We start from the raw sequence: 19,305 nt of genomic DNA on the forward strand, positions 1-19,305 counted from the left end.
GGAATATTGCTTGGAGAACATAAGCTCTGCCCCGAGCACTCCTCCTTACCTTTTATCAGCACGTGCAGTGCTCGGTGTCCAGCACAAGTCACACAGGTCCTCTCCTCTGCCACTGAGAGATGGCAAATTCCAGCTGCAAGGAGGTTGGAAAAAACACTGGAGGGTGATGCAGCCCTGAGTAACTTCAGTTGCTTCCTAAATAACTGGCCTACAATTAAGAGGATTTATACATATCAAAATGAGGCAGCTGGAGATGTTCCAGTTCCTGTGTGTCTTGCTGATCCCTCCAGGTGAGGATGTAGAAGAAGGAAAAAGCCTGTAAATGATGAGTTTGGCTTTGGCCTAGCTCTGCTCTGCTGTTGGTCTTAAAAGAGTAGAAAGGAAGTGTTGTGAGGATGATGGGGTCTGAAAGTGAATGATTCCTGTGTTTTATGAGTGAGAAAAGGTTTTTGTTGCTCATAATTAGTTATGGGGGCTGTTAAATCATTCAGTTCAACTAAAATTACTGCATGACTTAGTGAAAAGAAAGCAATGAAATTAATTTTCATCTCAAATCACAAAAATTTAAGAGTAAAATTGATGCTTGGGAATGGTACAGGGGGAAAAAGGGACTTTCCAATTGTAAAGTCAAATAACTGCTCTTGTCCTTGCAGGAAGTTTGAATGCACACTGTGGATCTGTTGGACACAGTAAACCATTTTTAAATCACTTGCTTAAAACTTGCTCTGGAATTGGTCCTTGAATCCATGTTTTTTTCTTCTTCTTCTAGTGGGGAAGACTTCCTTGATCACCAGGTTCATGTATGACAGCTTTGACAACACCTACCAGGTAAAATAATCCATATTTTTTATCTTGTGTAAGACTCCTCTGCTGCTGTGTCTTTGATTGCAGGAAAAGTCATTCCAGACAAGTTGGGGCACTGACCATGGAATTCCCAATTGTGAAATCTTAATTTTACCACCTGCCAGAGTGCCGCTTCTGGGTTGGATTCTGCTCCAGGAGTTTACCTGCTGCTTGCAGCAGGATGAGCTGTGGTTCTAAAGGAATACCCAAGGCACTGCCAGGGAATAGCAGTTGTTAAGAGAACAGTGTTGCCCACTTCCAGAATTTAGCGTGAGCTCAAAATGTGAGATACAAAAGTACTTCAGTTTCTTGAAGTGTGTCTCCTCCAAGCAGAATATGTTTCATGGCTTGGTTACAGTTGGTGATGTTCTGGACACATGAAACTGAGAAAATATGTTCCCTGGTGCCTGGGAAAGCTTTTTTTTTTTAGGGGGGTGGGAAGAGGAGGTAATAGAAAAAAAAAAAAGAATTAAAAGAAAACGTTGTGATTCTCCTGTTCCTCGGTGTGTACCCAAGGATCTCATTGAATGGAGAGATTTCCCTCCTGCCTCCTTCAGTAACTCTTCCTTGCTGCTGCTAGGAAAAACGAGTTGGGAGGTTCTCCCTGAGCTGGGGGAAGGGCCCCACTTGCACAATGTGGGAGGGCTGGAGCCCACATCACTGCTCTCCTCCCACTGTAATTACATGGACACTGAAGGCAGTTCTTTTATTTAAGATGGGATTTCCCCCTTCCCACCCCCCATGTTTTTCTTTTAGGACTGCTCCTTTGCCTTATTGACTTTGTGTCCCAGTTCTTCCTTGAGGAGGTTTCACCCTATGTGCTTTAGGATGATATGGGTGCCACCGTGGAAAAGTGGTCTGATGTAATACATAAAATTATTGCAAAATCACTGAGTGGCACTTAAAACAGTGAGAAATCCTAAGGGCTTCCAAGATAACTTGGATTTAGGCATCAGTGCTGCCTGCCCAGTTTGGGTGTCAGTGGACTTGGGTCAGAGCCATTCATGCAAACCTCTTCATTTTCCTGGAGCTGTGACTGAGGTGGGGCCGTACCTCCTCCTGTTGTGCTGTAGCTGGAAGAAGGAATCAGTCACAAGAGGTCCAGGAATTTGGCCAAAATCACACTGCCTGTTGTTGTCAACCCAAAGCAGGCATTTTTGGATGCCCAGGGTTCTCTAGAGACCCCTGAGAAGCCAGTATTTAATGCCAGTGCACATCACACCCTGATCATGGGTAAATGGAGCGGGAGGTGAGTTCAGGGACGATCTGCTTGTTCCGGACATTTCTGGCAGATTTTGAATGCACATTTTTCTGAAACCTATCATTTGAACATGGGGTTTTTATGTTCAGCTGTTAAAAATAGAAAGCTGCCATTTAATAAAATCCGTGCTGTGCATTGGATTCCTTTTGCTCACTGCTGGATGAGAGGAATTCAGCTGTGTTCCTCTGCCTTATCAGTAAGAACTTGCTGTACTGTGTCAGAAACCCAAACACCTGGAATAAAACCTTGTGGTTGGAGGTGTTTATTTTACCAGGAGTGATTCTCCTCCATGGACATGGTGGGAATGATTTCCTTTGTGCTGCGGCCCCACATGTCACGTATCATAAGAAGATCTATTTTAGTAAAAGTCTGTTATATAGAACATGCTGGAATCCATTCCTTGATAGTGCTGCTTCCCTGTGTTGTGATAGGACAGGCTGGGAGAGGAGAAGGCTCCAGGGAGAGCTCAGAGCCCCTTCCAGGGCCCAAAGGGGCTCCAGGAGAGCTGGAGAGGGACTGGGGACAAGGGATGGAGGGACAGGTCACAGGGAATGGCTTCCCACTGCCATTAAGATGTTCTTCAGGGAGCTCCCACTGGTGTTGGGAAGTTGGGGTGCAGCTATGCTGCTTTAGGATGAGCCAAGCTTTAGTGGTTGTTAGGCATCATGTAGGTGTCTGCCCTTAACCTGCCTAGAAAAGTGAAGATCCATGGAGATACCTGGCAGTTGGGAAGAAGACAGTGTGCCCACATATCCTGGTTGAACTGAGGGACACCAATTTGTCAACGGCATAATAATCCCTGCCTCTACCCAAATAAATGTGTGGATTAAACTGTCAGTATGCATGAACTGGAGTCGGGCTTAAAACCTTTTGGGCTTCAAGGAATTGTTCTAGTCATGGAGATATTAAACAAGTTGCTTATTGAATAAAGCTGTATCTTAAAAATAGGAAACCCGGCCTGTTTCTGTTGCAGCTGCTGCTGCTCCCCTGAAAATCACTGCAGGTGTTACGACATTTTTTGTAAGAGCTCTTGGTTTTTTCATCTCTTTACAGGCAACAATTGGCATTGACTTCTTATCGAAAACCATGTACTTGGAGGATCGAACAGTGAGTAAGATTTTGTTGCTTTTCTCTGTGAACAGTAGGAATGAGGACCAGCATCTGGTTTTGTGCAGCCCACACTTCTGAGATCACTCAGAAGCACAGGCTGAGCCTTCATCTCCCAGCTGCTTCCAGACTGACAAGTGCTGTGGAGACACAGCAGTGGGGAATGGGGATTGGGAAGTCATCATTTGGTTCGTGTGTGCAGAGCTCTCAGGTGCAGTTTGGGAGTGGCACAAGGTGCTTTAGTGTCATCCTCTGGGAAGAAAGAGGTGGTACAAATAATTTGAGGGGTGAATGACGGTGGGAATTTGGAGAAAGGGGAGCCATGCTTAACCCCTTCAGCTTTTGATGCCACGAGACAGAAAGGTAAAACACAAATTGCCAGATGTGGCCAGTTAATAGCTGGCTCTGTCTTCTTCATGCTCCTTGTTTAAAAAGAAGGTGGCCGCTGATGAGTTCACAAATGAGACTCGTTTCCTTGCCTGGTGCAGTTTTAGCTCATCAAGTGAAATCGCTGCTCTGTGCAAGCAAAGCTGTGGTTTAAAATGAGCTCAGATTCTTAATTAAGAAATTCAGCCTCAGTTGAGCTATTTGCAGAAACAAAACTGCAGTGCTGCGGAAGCTTCTGGTACTGGATAAACTCCCAATAAATGGGATTGGATAAACCCCCATTAAATGGGATTTCATGGGAAGTGCTTGAGGGATGAGATGTGCTTTCCATGGCCAAACTGGCTCTTGCACACCTTGCCATACACATTGCTTTTAGTGTGTCTTGCCTGTTCTTCCAGAACCTTGCTGGTAAGAGCCATCCAGCCTCTCTGTGCATATTACTTTGCAGTTTAGAGTCACAACGAGCATTTTATCCTCAAAAAACTGACATGAGTAGCTTTTCCAGCTTTTCCACCAGCAGCCATCCTTCATGCTGCTGAAGGTTGCCTGTGTGAGTCCTGAAGAAGGAGAGCAGAGCATGAATCTCTCGTGTAGGGAGAACTGCAGGTGAACATTTCACAAAATCACTGAGGCTGGAGAAGCCCTCCCAGACCAAGTCCAACCATTCCCCAGCACTGCCGAGGCCACCACTAGCCTACATCCACACACTTCTGAACACTTCCAGGGATGATAATTCCGTCGCTTCAGCTGTAGCTTTCTTGTTGGTCCTCTCAGCTTGGAAGCTGAGCCGGTCCACTCGTCCCCTTTTGAAAGGGAAGCATTTTTTTGGGAAGCTGCACCACCCACCCCCCCCTCCCCCCCCAGTTTGGCTACTATTACCCCTCGGGAGAGATTGCTGTAAGGAGACTGTCCTGCTGCTCCCAGTCCCCAGGCACCTCCTGCATGAGTTCATCCTTTTTATTTAGCTTTTTTGGAAAAAAAGAAAAAAGTAAACCATTTCTTGACTCTTTTATTTTTAGTGGCAGTTTGGCTCTTTTAATTTTCTCCCACCCACAGATCAGGTTGCAGCTGTGGGATACTGCGGGTCAGGAACGTTTCCGTAGCCTCATTCCCAGTTACATCCGTGACTCTGCTGCTGCTGTAGTAGTTTACGATATCACAAGTAGGTATTTTGCACTGGGTTTGACCTTTTTTCTTATTTTTCTTGCTTGTTTGACTGATTTTGTTAGGTACGGTTGCAATTATGGGACACAGCAGGTCAAGAGCGGTTCAGGAGCTTGATTCCTAGCTACATTCGTGACTCCACTGTTGCAGTTGTTGTTTATGATATCACAAGTGAGTGGGGGGAATTCTGCATTTCTAATACTCTGCCCTTTTCATCCTCTAGCTTAGCTTTGCATGTCCTCTCACGTCATCTGCTTGGGCTTCATCCTGGCATGACAAAAACGTGGTTTCTTTGCTTGTTTTACGCAAGCCCCGTGGTTGCTGCTGTTGTAATGTATCGACTGTCTCAAAAATACCATTTGAACCCTTCCCTATCCCATTTTCTTCAGTCCTCCAGTCCTGCCTGCTCTCGTTGCACTCTTCCATCTGCCTTTCGGTCGTAACATCACCTGTGACTTTTGGGCTTTGTGTCCGTGGGTATCTGAATTCTCAAACTGGAGACTTTTGTAGCTTGCTCCACTTCATTCACCCTCCCCCACCAAACGAAATCTGGGCACGGGCTGGTGGGGAGAACGCATTAACATCACATTTTCCTTGGAACCAGCCTCTCTCACGTGCTGCGAGATGTAAAACTTAGCACTAAGCCCTTACCCTTTAACAATTGCTCTTTCATTTCTTACTAAGGTATGTACATTTTTGTCAACTAAAATATTAGTGCTTCTTCAGCCCTGCTCCTTCTGTCCCTCTCCTCAGTCCAGACACCCTTTAACGTACAGTTCCTGCATTGGCAAAGAGCAGAAACTCTGTTTTAGGGGAACTAAACCGTCCCATAACTTCAGTTCTGAACCAGAATTGACTGAGAACAATGGCCTAATTCTACACAAATGCATAAATTCTTGTCCTTTGATTTATAAGTACTGGAAGATTACAGCCAGGAATAGGGGCTTTACCTAGAAAAGCTCTAATTGTTAAAAATGGCACTTTCCTTCAAGCTAAAATTACAAGCTAGCTGTGAACTCTGAATTTTTTCCTGACCCAGCAGATTCAATATTGCCAAGCAGTAAAGAGAATTAAGACTGGCAAGTGATCAAGTCTTGGCTGTCTAGCACGCAATATATTACTTTGCAGTTAAAGCCATTAAAAAAAATCAATACTTTTCAAGAACTGCTGCACAGGCCCCCCCCTCCCTTTTCAAGTACTGGAACTGCTTTGGCTGCTCAGATGCTCTTTGTGTCACTAACTGGCAAATGCTGAGCTCTGTGGCAGCTTCCCTCCAGCTCCCTTTTCCCTGTGGGCTGCAACTTCTCAAGCACCATACGGTCTGGAATTCTTACCTTGCAGCTTTTAAGGATTTAGCATTAAGTGCCTGTGAAGAGGTTAAATTTCTGCTTCTGGTTTTATGCAAAGATTTAGAAATTGTTTTGAAGGCAAGCGTTCAGTGCCACGGGAGTTGCTGCTGTGTTGTATAACCCTAGGATTCCCTAGAGAAAATAAGAAGTGACTGATTCAAGTGTACAAAATGCAAGGCTGGGATTGAGGATTTTGAGAAGCAGTGGAACTGTAGGTACCTCTGTAGGTGCACAGGCCACAAGCAGTGTAGAGTGCAAAAATTAATCCTCAATCCCTGTAGAAAATACTTTATGTTGAACTAAAAAATAAGGAACTGAAACACAGTGATAAGACTTTTCATTTTAGGTGCTGTCAAAACCAAGTTATAGACGGACTCAGTTCCCTCTCTGGCTTTGAACCCACCTGCAATGAAGCAGTTGCCCCTGTGAAATTAATGCCGGAGTTTCCGTGTCCTTTAGTGGGGGACATTCAGGGTTTCACTCGCTGATTCTTCATCACCCTCTTCCACCGACTCCACAGAATTTGAAGCTTTTCTTTCCAAGTCCAGATGTATTTCCTGGTGAGCTGTGAGGGACTCCTGCAGTGATAACCCTCTCCACTGTTCTCTGATAGATGTAAACTCCTTCCAGCAAACCACAAAGTGGATCGATGACGTCAGAACGGAACGGGGCAGCGATGTCATCATCATGCTGGTGGGAAATAAAACAGATCTAGCAGATAAGAGGTACGGAGGAATAATCCAGCTTTCAAATGCTCTGTTCTTACTCTGCTGCTGTTTGCTCTTATTTTAAGGACTGTATATAAATGTTTTTGGTTTTGTTTTTTTTTTTTTTTTCTCGAGATGGCTGTGAATAGAGAAGTCTCAGTTTTAAACCCTCTTTCTTTAGGCTAAGCCAAATTTCCATCACAGTGCTGTGAATGTGTTGGAAAGCCATCACCATCTTGTACAGATGTCGGGAGAGAAGGGATTGTTGATTACAGCCCACACCACTGAATGAATGAACTGGTTACAAATATTTGTTCTTAACAATGTTCTGCTTATTGGGTGGAACATGTATCCAGGGAAAAATGGGACAGCATTCCTCCTATATGAGATGGTTATACTTGGACTTTTATTAAAACAGTTTGGTGTTGATGATTATTTTTGGACTGTTGTTGCGTTCAGACATAAAAGCACGGTTTCCTGGACAGGGGCTGGGTTTTTTTTTCCTGGGATTTGGGGCTGAACGCTTGGCTGTTCTGCTGGAATGCTGAGTTCTGCTTTGGGAGCCTGGTGTGCCATGGAAGTGGTGATACCTGTCAGCAGCTGTACACTCCATGCAGGGAGAAAAACCTTTAAGGGCTTTCAGATAAAGCATGTTTTTGTTTTTTGGTTTTTTTTTTTTTTAAAGTGTAAATAATCATAAAGTATTTGTCCAGGTTTGGGGTTTTTCCCCCCTAACTCTGTGTTTTCTTCCCCAGACAAGTGTCCATTGAGGAAGGAGAAAGGAAAGCCAAAGAGTTGAATGTCATGTTCATTGAGACTAGTGCAAAGGCAGGATACAATGTAAAACAGGTGAGTGGCTGCTGATAACACACCCTTGTGGGAGGAGCACTTCCCTGCATTTTGGGAGGCCTTGGCAAAAGGGGCCCGTGGGAGTTGTAGTCCACACACAGCAAGCAGCACCTCAGAGCTGAATTGTTGGCTGAGGTTCTGAAGGATCTCAGACCTGGCATCACATGATTTGGGGCTTCCTTCCCCTTATATAACAGAGGGGTTATGGAAGAAGCATTATGAGTACAGAATCCTGGGGTTTTGGTAATCCAGATCTGCTGTTCAGACTGAGACTGGGACACAGGGCTGGGGGAGCACAGGTCTGAGGACTGTTTGTGATTCTGTTTCAGTGAATGAAACAAAGCAGTGAAGGAGGAGCGTGATGGCTTAAAATGCTTCCAGTGCCCAGGGAGACAGAGCAACTGCTGTTCCCACTCTGTTGTAAGGCACTGGAAGTGCCAACGAATGTTCCTGGACAGCCAGAGCTATTTATTTCTAGTAGATGATGAGTTGCTTTTGAATTGGGCAAAGCAGTGAAAGGTCTTTTGAACTGATGGGACTGCAGAATAAATGAGGGTTTTGATTTCCTGAGATGAGATAGGGCTCTTTAAATTCAAACCTGGAGAAGCCATAAATTCACGGGTGTCTCCACAGAGCAAACACACACATGTGGAATGCTGTGCTCAGCTCCCTGTCCCCCAGGAATAGAAGGACTTGGAGCTGCTGGAGAGAGTCCATAGGAGACCTCAGAGCTGCTCCAGGGCTGGAGCCAGGCTGGGAGAGCTGGGGGTGCTCACCTGGAGAGGAGAAGGATCCAGGGAGAGCTCAGAGTCCCTTCCAGGGCCCGAAGGGGCTCCAGGAGAGCAGGAGAGGGACTGGGGACAAGGGATGGAGGGACAGGACACTGGGAATGGCTTGCCACTGCCAGAGGGCAGGGGGATAGATAGAATGTGGGGAAGGAATTGTTCCCTGTGAGGGTGGGCAGGCCCTGGCACAGGGTGCCCAGAGCAGCTGTGGCTGCCCCTGCATCCCTGGCAGTGTCCAAGGCCAGGCTGGGCACTGGGGCTTGGAGCAGCCTGGGACAGTGGAAGGTGTCCCTGCCCATGGCAGGGGTGGCACTGGATGGGCTTTAAGCTGCCTTCCCACCCAAACCATCAGAGATTCATTGTGTATGGATGACATTCCATGTATATTTTATATATGTAGTTACACAAATGGTTTCTATGCAGAAGGGTACCAGGAGTAATAAAATAGGGTTATAAACTACTTCACGTTCTAGACAGGACTAAAGAGTCTGTTATTAAAATGTCCCTTGACTTTGTCTCTAAGTAGCAAAATGATTCCCTATGTAATGGGATAATTATAGCAGTGTTAACTCAGAGCAGCCTCACTGCATCACCCACCATGGACATGTTGGCTTCCAGGGTCCCCCAATTATCCTGCCACAACACAGCTTGCCTGGTAATTAAGGTTTGGATTCTGTGCTGCAGTCTTTAATGAGTGCTTAGACCTGGGGGTGTGCACTGAGAGCAGTTGCCTCACTGACTGATGATGATGATGATGATGATGAAGGAGCTCTACACTCCTTCTTTCCTTGAGGGAGTTTCTGTGCCCTGACATATTTCCAGAGGTTCTGTAGCCAAGCCTATGAGGGAGTTGTGGCTTTCAGGGCCAGCTGGAACCCTGAGGATTTGATGCTGTGCAAAGACTTGAGTGGATATTCAAAAAATTTAAAATGGATATTTCTAACAAGTTTTGATCCGTGTGTTGCAGGCGTGGACTGGGATGCTCAAGGATTTCAAAACTGTTCTATATTCTAGAATACTTGTAACTCTCGGTTTTTATTAGTTTAATAAGTAGTTGTTTAAGCAATTATCAAAGGATGAGACTTTTAATATTACCATTTAGATAGTTCCCTGTTTCCTTGCAGCTTCTCTGTTAAATTAGCTTAGCAATATTTTATTAGCTTAGCAATAAATTCTCTCCCAGTGAAATAGGAAAGTAAAACTGCAGAATGGATCCCCTTCCCATAACCTGTGTAAAATCCTTAATAAGCTGAATGCAAATTTGACCTTCCCATAACCGATAACAGCTCTCCACAACATATTCTGATCCTGAATATGTTGTGGAGAGCACAACACTGTCTACGTCAATTTTCATACAGAATTTTCATCCAGAAGTAGCTGAATTTCTTGTCCTGCTCGGGGAGGGAACGGCTGTGACTTTTCCAGCTGCTCCTCGTCAGTGGGAATCCAGGGGACTTTTGTCCTTGGGTGCTGCTTTTAGCTTCTGGGTCATTCTTTTTGGATAAGAGAGAAGGGCACTGCCTCCAGCTCTGTGCTCCCTGCAGCTGTCCTGCAGGTCCAAGGGGCCTAGCTTTGTGCTGGGACCCCAGTAGGTGAGATGCTCTGTACTTCCAACAGCAGCTATTCCCATTTTTTCCAGTGTTGCCAGGATCTTCTGCCAGCAGAGGAACAGAGGGGACCGTGCTGCTGCCAGGCTTTTTCTGCCATTCCCTGTATCAGGAAAGGGGAGAGAGTTCTGAGGATGGCACCTCAGTGCTGGGTGCTGGTGGATGTGTGACTGCAGAGCTGTTTGCAGTCCCCAAGGTCCTTCACTCTTGCTGTTCCTTCTGGCTTAGGGCCAGGGATGTTAAAGAAAAATGAGTGGATATTAGGGAATGCAAGTGGTGGTAGTGTTATTGTGGGGTTAAACCGATGCAGCAGAGGGGAAAAGATTGGCTTTTGAATCCTGCAAAGACTGATTGCCAGGGGAGCCTTAAGCTGGAGAAGGGAAGTAGATAACTTGCTCCTTTTAATGCAGAGAACTGCAGTCTGTGATTCATTCTGTCAGCTCTGAATAAGCTTTAAAAGACTTTGCGATTCCTGCTCTGTCTCAGCAGTCTGTATTTCAGGGAATCTTATTGTTAGTCCCTGGGTTTCATGCCCAGAATATGTCAGGGTTCATTTTACTGTCTTGTAGAAGGAGAGGGGAGGGAGACCCCTTGAATTCCTCCCTCCAGCAGTACCTGGCACACTCCACGCCGGCCCTGGAAAGAGCCAGGGGATGAATGTGGTCCTTGGCAGAAGAACTTTCTCACGGCGTAGGCTCTCTGAGCACAGCCCCTCTGTGACCCTGTTCTCACAGAGCTGGGCTCTTCCTCCTGTCTTCTGATGCTTATCCATCTGATGGGCAAGAATTATCCTCAGAGTTGCAGAGAATGAGAACTGGGGAAAGATTTTTGATTGCCTTGTGTTGAGGAACAGGTTTCTTGCCCGGCTTTTCCATCTGGACAGTGATCCTTCTGTCCTTTCCATATTGCTGCTGGAGTGTGGCTGAAAACTGGTTTGTGCCTGCAGTCCTTTGTGACCCTGATCTGTTGGGATTTATTGGCTGGAGTAGCAGGAAAGGCACAGCTTGGCAAATGACTTGAAACTGATGGTGAGAGATGAGGCTTTTTTCCAGAGTTTCTATCAGGAAGCAGATTGCAGAGTTGAACGCTGAAAGGGAGTTTGTGTGGCTTTTACTCTTTCAGCTGCTGCATTTAACTCCTGCCTTGGAAAAAAAGTCCTGGATGCTCATCAATGCTTGTGTTTTTATATCCACACAAACATTTAAACATGTACATGTGTGTACAGACACACACTGGCTCGGGGCTGACAGCACCAGGAAGCTCAGAGGGCCCTGTGGGAAGGCTGCTTTCCAACCATCAGGAAGTTTCCCTAATTGGATTTATTCGCATATGCTGGGGCTGATAAGCAGAAGGTTAATAAGAAATAAAGTTGATTTTTCTTAGTTGCCAAATTCCTGGTTTTACTCTGATAATTTAGTGGAGAAATACTGCTAAAAGCATCGTTTTATTCCCGGCCTTAATGTAAAGAAAGGATTACTGTATTTTAAACAGCCTTTCTGTCAGCAGTGTGGTTTCAATTCCAGTTGGTTCCATCAGCTGAGGATTTTTTAAAGACTCCTCACCCTTCCTCTGTGTGGGCATTCCTGCTGTTGGTTTAGGTAGAGTTTAGCATCTGGAATTTTGTTACTTCCTGTTTGGCCTATGAGGACTTCCCTGAGGTTTTCAGGGAGGCTGGAAGGTCCAGGTTAATGGGAAAGGTTCACAGAAACACAGAGCGGGGCGGGGGGAAAATGTTCTAAGCTTTTTTACTTTGGAATTGTTGGCTGAAATTAGGGAGTTACACGAAGTTCCAGCTTCTCAGACCCCTGTCCTTGGCTCAGATTCCAGTGTGTGTGCCAGATTCCTGCCAAGAGAGATCCCAGGCAGACCTGGGGGCTTGCTCATGGTGAGCTTGGAGGGGGCTGTCAGGCCAACAAAATATTAATTGTCTCTGCAGCATCACTGGGACTCTGGGAGCCAAAGTGGGGAGAGCCCTTGGGCAGGGACCCGCGGGGCTGCTCGGGTACCCACACTCCTGATGTAAACAGGCTGGCAGTGGCTTGGCTGGCTTTTCTGTAGAAAGTGGGTCACTGGGAATAAGTGGTTTAGCTTTGTGTCGTTTGAGGAGAGGCAGGAAAACGTGCAGGAATGGAACACGCCGGGCCTGACGTCAGACCCGCGGCACGGGATGCTGTGGGAACGCGTGGTGGATGGAGAGCTTCCTGTGCGGGGGGGAACGGGCAGATGAATGCAGGGCAATTCTCCTGCACTCATAGTGGGCACATCTCTAGGGTCCTCACCCAGAGGGCCGAGGAAAAGCCGTGTGGTGGGAATTGCAAGTCTGAACCTCAGGGGAAAAGGTGGGAAATGCGGGAGAGGGAATGGGTCCCATTCCATCTCTCCTCCTTCAAGTGGAATAAAACCGTGAGGAGAGTTTGGAGCTCAGACCTTGCTGGGAAACTGGAGGTGGTGTTCAAGTGAGAGGCTTTGGATCCGTTTGTTCTGTGCTTTATCCCCTGAATGTGGACACAGGATAGCCATGGAGTGGGCACCAAAAAAGATGAAGATTAGGTTTGGGCACGTTTCCTTTGTCTGCTTCATAGGAGAAGGGCCACAGATGGGTGAGGCTTGGAAGAAATCCTTTCCATACATCCCATTTTTTGACACTCTTCCATGTGTGTCAGCTCGGCTGATGCAATGGCAGGCTTCTGGGTGGTGTGTTTGCCTTCATCAGTGTGTCCGTGCTCCTCTGTCATCCTCTGGGGAAGGGGGAAAGTCTAATTCCCACCTGCCACAGGGAGGTTGTTGGGGTCTGCGGACCTCTGTGGCATGTGTGAGGTGAAATGCTGGATCCTACCCCTCCTATTTGCAGAGAGGGTGCAGGAGTTTTGCTGATGTCCACTAACAAGAGCTGTGTGTTGCCCTTTTCAAGGAATAAAGGTTATATTTGGTGTCAGGATTTTGGGGCTGAGCAGTGTAAATAGTGCCGGGGGATGTGTTGAATCATTGTTTGAACTGTCTCAGCCGGGGGGAGCCGTTGTTTTCATCTGTTCCCCGTGTGGTTCTTTGCAGCTTTTCCGACGCGTGGCAGCTGCCTTGCCTGGGATGGAAAGCACACAAGACAAAAGTAGAGAAGACAGTATCCTTTCTGTGCCTGTGCCAGGCATTACCCTGGACGAGGAGAGTCTGCTGCAGCCCTCGTGGACAGCCCGGAAAGAGAGGGAATAGGGGCAAGTAACCTTGGAGCTTGAAGTGCTGAGGAAGGAGGATTGGTGGTTGGAAGGCTGGGAGCAGGGGTGTCGAGGGTGGAGGCAGCAGGGGAAGGAATGCTGATCCAAAGGGATTCTTTGCTTGGTGTTTGAACATGTGGAAGGTGGGAGAAAACAGCTGCAAAGAGGTCTGAACAGAAACCCCTGTGGCTCTTGCAGATCTGACCGTCAGAATCCAAAACCAAACTGTCCTGGATGGGACCTCTGAAGGCCCCTTCTCTGACCCTCCTGCTCAAAGCAGGGCTGGCTCCCGTGTTGAGCCAGTTTCTCCAGGTCACATTCAGGGAAACTTGGGAAATCTCCGAGGATGGAGATCCCATAACCTCCCAGGGCAGCTTGTCACACCCTGGACCCCAAGCAGCATCTTTGTGGTGGGAGGGAGAAGACTCAACTGATGGGATCAGTCTCAGCCAAGGGAAAGCAGGTGCCAAAAGGGATGGAAAAGTCTTGAAAACAGTATGGCTACACTGGAATCACTGACCTGGCCAGGTGGGTGTGCTTGGAATAGCAGCTTTTCCAGGGTTGTTGGTTTTATTTGCAGCACGGATCATGGAGCTGGTAGATAGAGGAGAAATTGTGCCTTGGAGGAACGAAGTCCCAGGAACTGTGGGAGTGTGGGGCAAGCCTGGCCCTGGAATTCTGTCAGAGCATCTGATACATGGGGAAAATAAGGGTTTGGGAAGCTGGGGATTTCAGCTGCTGAGGCACAAGCTTTGTGTGATAGGACTTGAGTGATCAGAAATATTTTGTTACACAAAAAGTTAATGGGCATCCATCTTTATTAATGGGGCGGGGTAGAGTGCACAGGCAGGGACTGTGGCAGGGAGTTTGATCGCCGGTCTCTAAATGGGAGTGCATTTAGGGCACTGGCAATTGGGCTTCCTGCAGCCTGCAGATAGCAGGGGTGGATAGGATCCTCTCCCAGGCAGCTGCATTAGGATTAATTGCACTTTTGCAAAACATGGAGGGTTCAAGGATCTTGACCCATTCAGGCTCTGAGACGAAGCTGGCAGGGCTCATGACAGGCATCTCCAATTTAAACACACTTCAAGCTTTAAATGGACCAAACACTAGAGATGAATTGCTGGTCTTGTGTTTCCATTTCCGTGTTTATTTTCTCCAGACCTCTTTCAAAAGCAACTTCAACCCCCTAAAGAAATAAGTTGGAAGTACCAGCTGCGTGATCTCTTTGCCTCTGTGTTCTCTGATAAGGGGAATGCTGGAGACTTGTGGTGAACAGCTCTGAGCTGGGGATTAGCATTCAAAGCTCCTCCTGGGAAAGGCTCCGTGAGGCTGTAGCTGTAGGGCATCCGCTGGGAATTGGAGTGCTGCAGAGGGAGTCGCTTATCACAGGCAGGTTCTGAGCAGCCAGCTCTGCAGTGACCTTGTGGGACATCAGCTGTCACTGGAAGGGGGAATTCAGGCTGCTGGCGGGGCTTTGCTGGCTGCTGGAGGGAGCAGAGAGGTTGAACTGAGCAAGGATTGGTGAGGAGGTCAGGATGGCACGGCCAGAGCTCTGGAGGTGAGCAATGTGCCCAGGAAGTGGTGGGAAAAAAAAAAGGGCAGGTGAAAAACCTTCGGTTTGGAGCTGGTCTTTCCAAGTATTTCAGCATTGAAAATGCCATTCAAAATCCTGCTCTCGGTAGGGATACAGAGTTGGAGATCTGTTTGCCTTAACTTCCTCCTTCCAGTGATTGACATAAAACTGGAAAAGCCTCAAGAGCAGCCTGTCAGTGAAGGAGGCTGTTCCTGCTAATACCATGTGGCTTCCACCTTTCTCCAGAACATCACTGCTTTCCCTCCCTGTCCTCTTCATTGACTGCAGTGTGAATATTGGCTTGAACCTTCCCCTTTCCGTAATAACGTATCGCAGTTCATCATCGCTGGCTGTCTCGTGGAGATGATCTTTAGCTTCACAAGCACACCCCACACACACACACACACACACACACACACACACCAAAATGTCAGTGTCTTCATTATTTATAAGAAAAAAAAAAAAGCCAAAATATTCCACCGTATTCTAGGTATAACTTTAAAAAAAAAACAAAAGCAAAAAAAAAATCCAAACAAAAAAAATAGGTACAATTTCTTAATATTTGTTCCTTTTTTAATATGTTATGAAATTGCACTTTGAAATGATGGCAACTGAGTAAGTTTGGAATTGGACCTAGACGAGATGTATGTGCAGAAGAAGGCTTGCAAATCTGACCCATTGGATTTCTCTCAGAAACTGGGAATGTGTAGACAGCAGGCGGAATCACGGGCGGAGGCGTCAGATGCCGAGGGTTAAAGGCTTATCCTTGATAATTAAACACAAATTAACCCCAAGCTCTTAATTGCGTTGAGCAGAGCGAGTCTGCCTGGTGTCCAGACCCAGCCTGGCCTTAGCAGGGGTTTGACTCTCCTGGCTGCTGGAGCTGGGAATTCTCGCCTTGGCAGCGGGGACACATTTCCAAGGAAGCATTACTGGGAAACACGGACGGGCTCTTTGGGATGAGTGGCTTCTGGAGGATTTGGGGGGCAAGGAAAGGGTGGATGTGCATTAGCAAAACACTTGCAGGAAACAGGGAAATAATGAGTGCAAAATGAGTTTTCAGAACATTTTATTTTTCCTTTTTTACGTAGAACACCGATGAAGTGAATTATTACTGCCTGAGAGATAGGACCGTAACGGTTCAGCTGTTTGGAGGAGAAGGCATTTTGCTTCTTTGTTTTTTTAGGGGAAATACTGAAATCAGGACTGGCACTAAAACCTGCCAAAGCCGATTGAAACCTGGGAAATTTGGGAGAAAGAGGGAAGAGCAGCTGGCTGCCCCAGCAGAGGGGGAATGGTACCCGCTTTTCCAGAGCGTGGGCATAGGTCGGTGGGGAAGGGGTGTTTACTTTGATCCTACAGAATCTTAGTTGAGACATCTTAGATGGAAAGGGAGGGACTTGAGTAGGATGGAAACCAACTTCTGATTATGCAGATTTATGCCTTTATTTTTTAGCTTTTTTTTTTTTTTTATGTTCAGTCTTCCAAGTTGGTTTAGTTTGGTTCTCTAGAGCTGTATAGTTTGGTTGAATAATTAGTAATTTAGTTTTCTATGGAATTAGGCTTACAATTAACCCCTTTTTTTCTTTGATATTTATTTCTCAGCTTTAAGTTTTTTTACTCTTTTCAGTGCTGATTTTGTTGTTTTCCTTTGGCTGAGGAATCTGTGTAGAGCTTTGCTGATGTTGCGAGATGTAGCTACCCAAGAAACACGGAATGGAACACACTAGAAGTGCACCCTTTTAATCTTTACTAGTCATTGTGAAGTTGCTGTGTAAGTTAATAAACACAATTGTAAATACATTGTTTGCTGGGCGACTCTGGCCGAGTTACAGTGCAGGAAGGAATTCTCGAGTCTGTGTTGCGATTGCGAACTAGATGGACAATTGCAAGGGAATATTCAGGCTCCTCCTTGGTTCTCTTCTGCCCCTCTCTCTACTATCTAAAATAACCACCTGGGGGAGAGGAAGGGAATCGTCCTCACCACTACTTTCCCCAGGAAGCGGGCATAAAAGAGTTGGAATTCTTCATTCCTGAGGTGAATGCCAGGCTCATGCCCTGCCCTGGGTTTCTAGCAGCTCTGCACAACAATAACTTAAAGGCAGAACGAGATGTAAAAGTGCTTTTCTAATGCAATATTAAAGGCGAATTTTTTTGACGTGGCATGTCTTGAAATAAACATCAATGATATGTGACAAAGGATCATTCTTTATTTAAAAGAAACTCTCTGGGGGAAGGAAACCTGGCTGCTTTTCCTTTGTAGTACTGTTCTTCACCGTGCTGAAATGCTTCATCCTGCTGCTTCTTCCTTTGCTTTGGTTCACTTTTTTTCTCCTTTGCTTCTCCGTGCAGCTTCTGTTGGTCCTCATTTGGCTGTTCCCCACGAGCACATCCTTTTTTTTTTTTTTTCCCCCCTTGCTTCTGATAGAACTAGCCCCCTCTGCTTCCCACAGTCCCAAGCTTTAAGCACTGGATTTAAGGAGCTGGCTTAGCCCATTGCAGGCTGTGATGAACCAGCAGCCTGGATGCTTTTCCTGGAAGACCTGAGAGCAGGTTTGTCCAGAACTCGCTGGAAACAGAGGTGTGGAGAGCAGCATTCCCTTCCCAGGGCTCCGTGTTCTGCACGGCTGGGGGGCTGCAGGAGCAAGGACAGGCCGTGGTTTGGCTGCTCAGCACAGCCAGGTAGGTTCAGTGCATGTCCTTGCTGATAGCCTGTGCCTAAACTGTGACCACAGGGCTCAGTCCTCTCCTCCTCCCAGTTTTCCAGGGAAAACACGCTTCCAAGGTGAGCACAGCAGCACCCTGGTCTTCACGTTAGTTTTTTTTTGTTGCTATTTTTCTTTTGTACCATCCATCCGTCTCCGTCAGGTTTAGATTTTAATTTTCATTTACTCCATGGACGTGGCCAGTGGAACAATGGGAACAGATGTTTCTAATGCTGATTTTTGTGTGATTTTTTGAGTGAAGGTCTCGGCTCTGTTTCTTTTCTCCTCCCTGCTCTGGCTTGCTCGTTGTACAGTCTGTCATGCAGCTATTCCATGCCTCACGTTTTGTCTTGATAAAAGTAGTTGAAGAAATTGTGTAAGGGGGAAAAAAAAGGTTCCTTTTCTTCATGTTGGAATGTCACTGGTACCTCAGCTCTGTTTGATAATATGAACCAACAACAAGAGAACAAATCCTTAGTGCTTGAACTAAATAAATACCTGTCTCATTGGAAAGCTCTGGGTCTCTTCTCTCAGCACGTGCAGCGCAGCGCAGGCGGGAGGTGCAGCTCCTCACGGGGGGCTGAATGGCTGCTGCAGGAGGTTTTTGTGAGGGCAGGAAGTTTTGGGGGGCTCTGTTTCAGAGGGAAGGTGGTGGAGGGCTGTGTCTGCTGTTGCTGCGGTGTCTCTGCGATTGTTTCCAGTGCCCGAGGAGCGATGCCAGGGACGGAGCTGTGCCTTTCTGCTCCTTTCCTGCTCCTTGCATCCAGCTGCTGCCTCCTCTCCCTTCCCAAAGGCCTCACCACTGCCTCAGCTTCCCCAGGATACAGGTGCAGCAAGCCCAGCTTCCCTGAGGAGGATCCTCCTTAAGCCTCCTTGCTGGAGATGGCAGCCAGGTCTGCGGGGCCGGGGAGGTGAGTAACAGATGCTCTTGGGTGAGTTACCCTTTGCTTTCCTGAAGGAGAGATTCGTGGAATCACAGCATGGCTGGGATGGAAGGGTCCTTAAAGCCCATCCAGTGCCACCCACTGCCAAGGGCAGGGACGCCTTCCACTAGTCCAGGTTCCTCCAAGCCCCGTTCAACCTGGCCAGTAGAGAATTTGGATTTGGCGTGTGCCCAAACCTTGGTCTCTCGGTCAAGCTTTTCACTGTTAAAAGGACCATGAATAAATTGGTCGTGAAACTGGAACATGTGCTGGGATTAGGGATGTGGGAACAGTCACGGGGGAAGGACGAGTTCCTGGAGAAGGCTTTTGTCACTGTGGGAAGTGACTGAAGTTCCTTTCCTTATAGCTGGCAACGCCAGGTCCTGCCCTGGGTGGGAGCCTCTGGAAACACCACGCTCACCTCCTCCATTCCTCCTGGCTGCTTCCATGGGTAGCCTTGGGACTCTCCCTTCCCCCTGGTATCCCAGTTCGCAGCTTCCCTCCAGTGAAGGGGGTCTGGATTAAACTGCCATGGAGCAGGGAATGGGCGGGGTGCACCCACCAGCTCCATTGGGTGCTCCTGGCTGCTCGCTTGTGGCTGCAGTGGGTCAAGCTCCCTCTCCCAGCCCGGCTCCAAAATCCAGGAGGGAGTATCTGCCTCGGGCTGGAGGGTGGTGGATGACTTCTTTGCTCACTGCTGGGATCAGCCCCGATTTTTTCAGGCTGGAGGAGCCACAGCATCCATCCGGCATTATCTGCAGAGCTGCTGCAGCAGCCGAGCCGTCTCCTCGCTGCAGTTTTGCTCCCAGCGCCCGAATCCTCAGCAAACCAAA

At 47.2% G+C, this 19,305-nt stretch overlaps 1 protein-coding gene across 4 annotated transcripts in view; it reads left to right on the forward strand.

Moving 5' to 3' along the window:
• The window catches only part of RAB6A (RAB6A, member RAS oncogene family), a 39,265-nt gene extending 24,064 nt beyond the window's left edge, over nt 1-15,201 (forward strand). For 2 of the 4 annotated variants that reach the window (XM_062515286.1, XM_062515285.1), the window contains 7 exons: nt 770-828; nt 3,158-3,211; nt 4,655-4,760; nt 6,725-6,836; nt 7,574-7,667; nt 13,111-13,177; nt 14,999-15,201. In XM_062515286.1, coding sequence (XP_062371270.1) covers nt 770-828; nt 3,158-3,211; nt 4,655-4,760; nt 6,725-6,836; nt 7,574-7,667; nt 13,111-13,177; nt 14,999-15,063 — 557 coding nt within the window. In that variant the 3' untranslated portion in view covers nt 15,064-15,201. Of the gene's footprint in view, nt 1-769; nt 829-3,157; nt 3,212-4,654; nt 4,761-4,827; nt 4,934-6,724; nt 6,837-7,573; nt 7,668-13,110; nt 13,178-14,998 lie in introns of all 4 variants that reach the window. The other 2 variants (XM_062515287.1, XM_062515288.1) reach the window with 2 other exon arrangements.
• Nucleotides 15,202-19,305: the final 4,104 nt, after the last annotated feature.

The sequence above is a fragment of the Cinclus cinclus genome, chromosome 2, assembly GCF_963662255.1.
Source record: "Cinclus cinclus chromosome 2, bCinCin1.1, whole genome shotgun sequence".
NCBI lineage: Eukaryota > Metazoa > Chordata > Aves > Passeriformes > Cinclidae > Cinclus > Cinclus cinclus.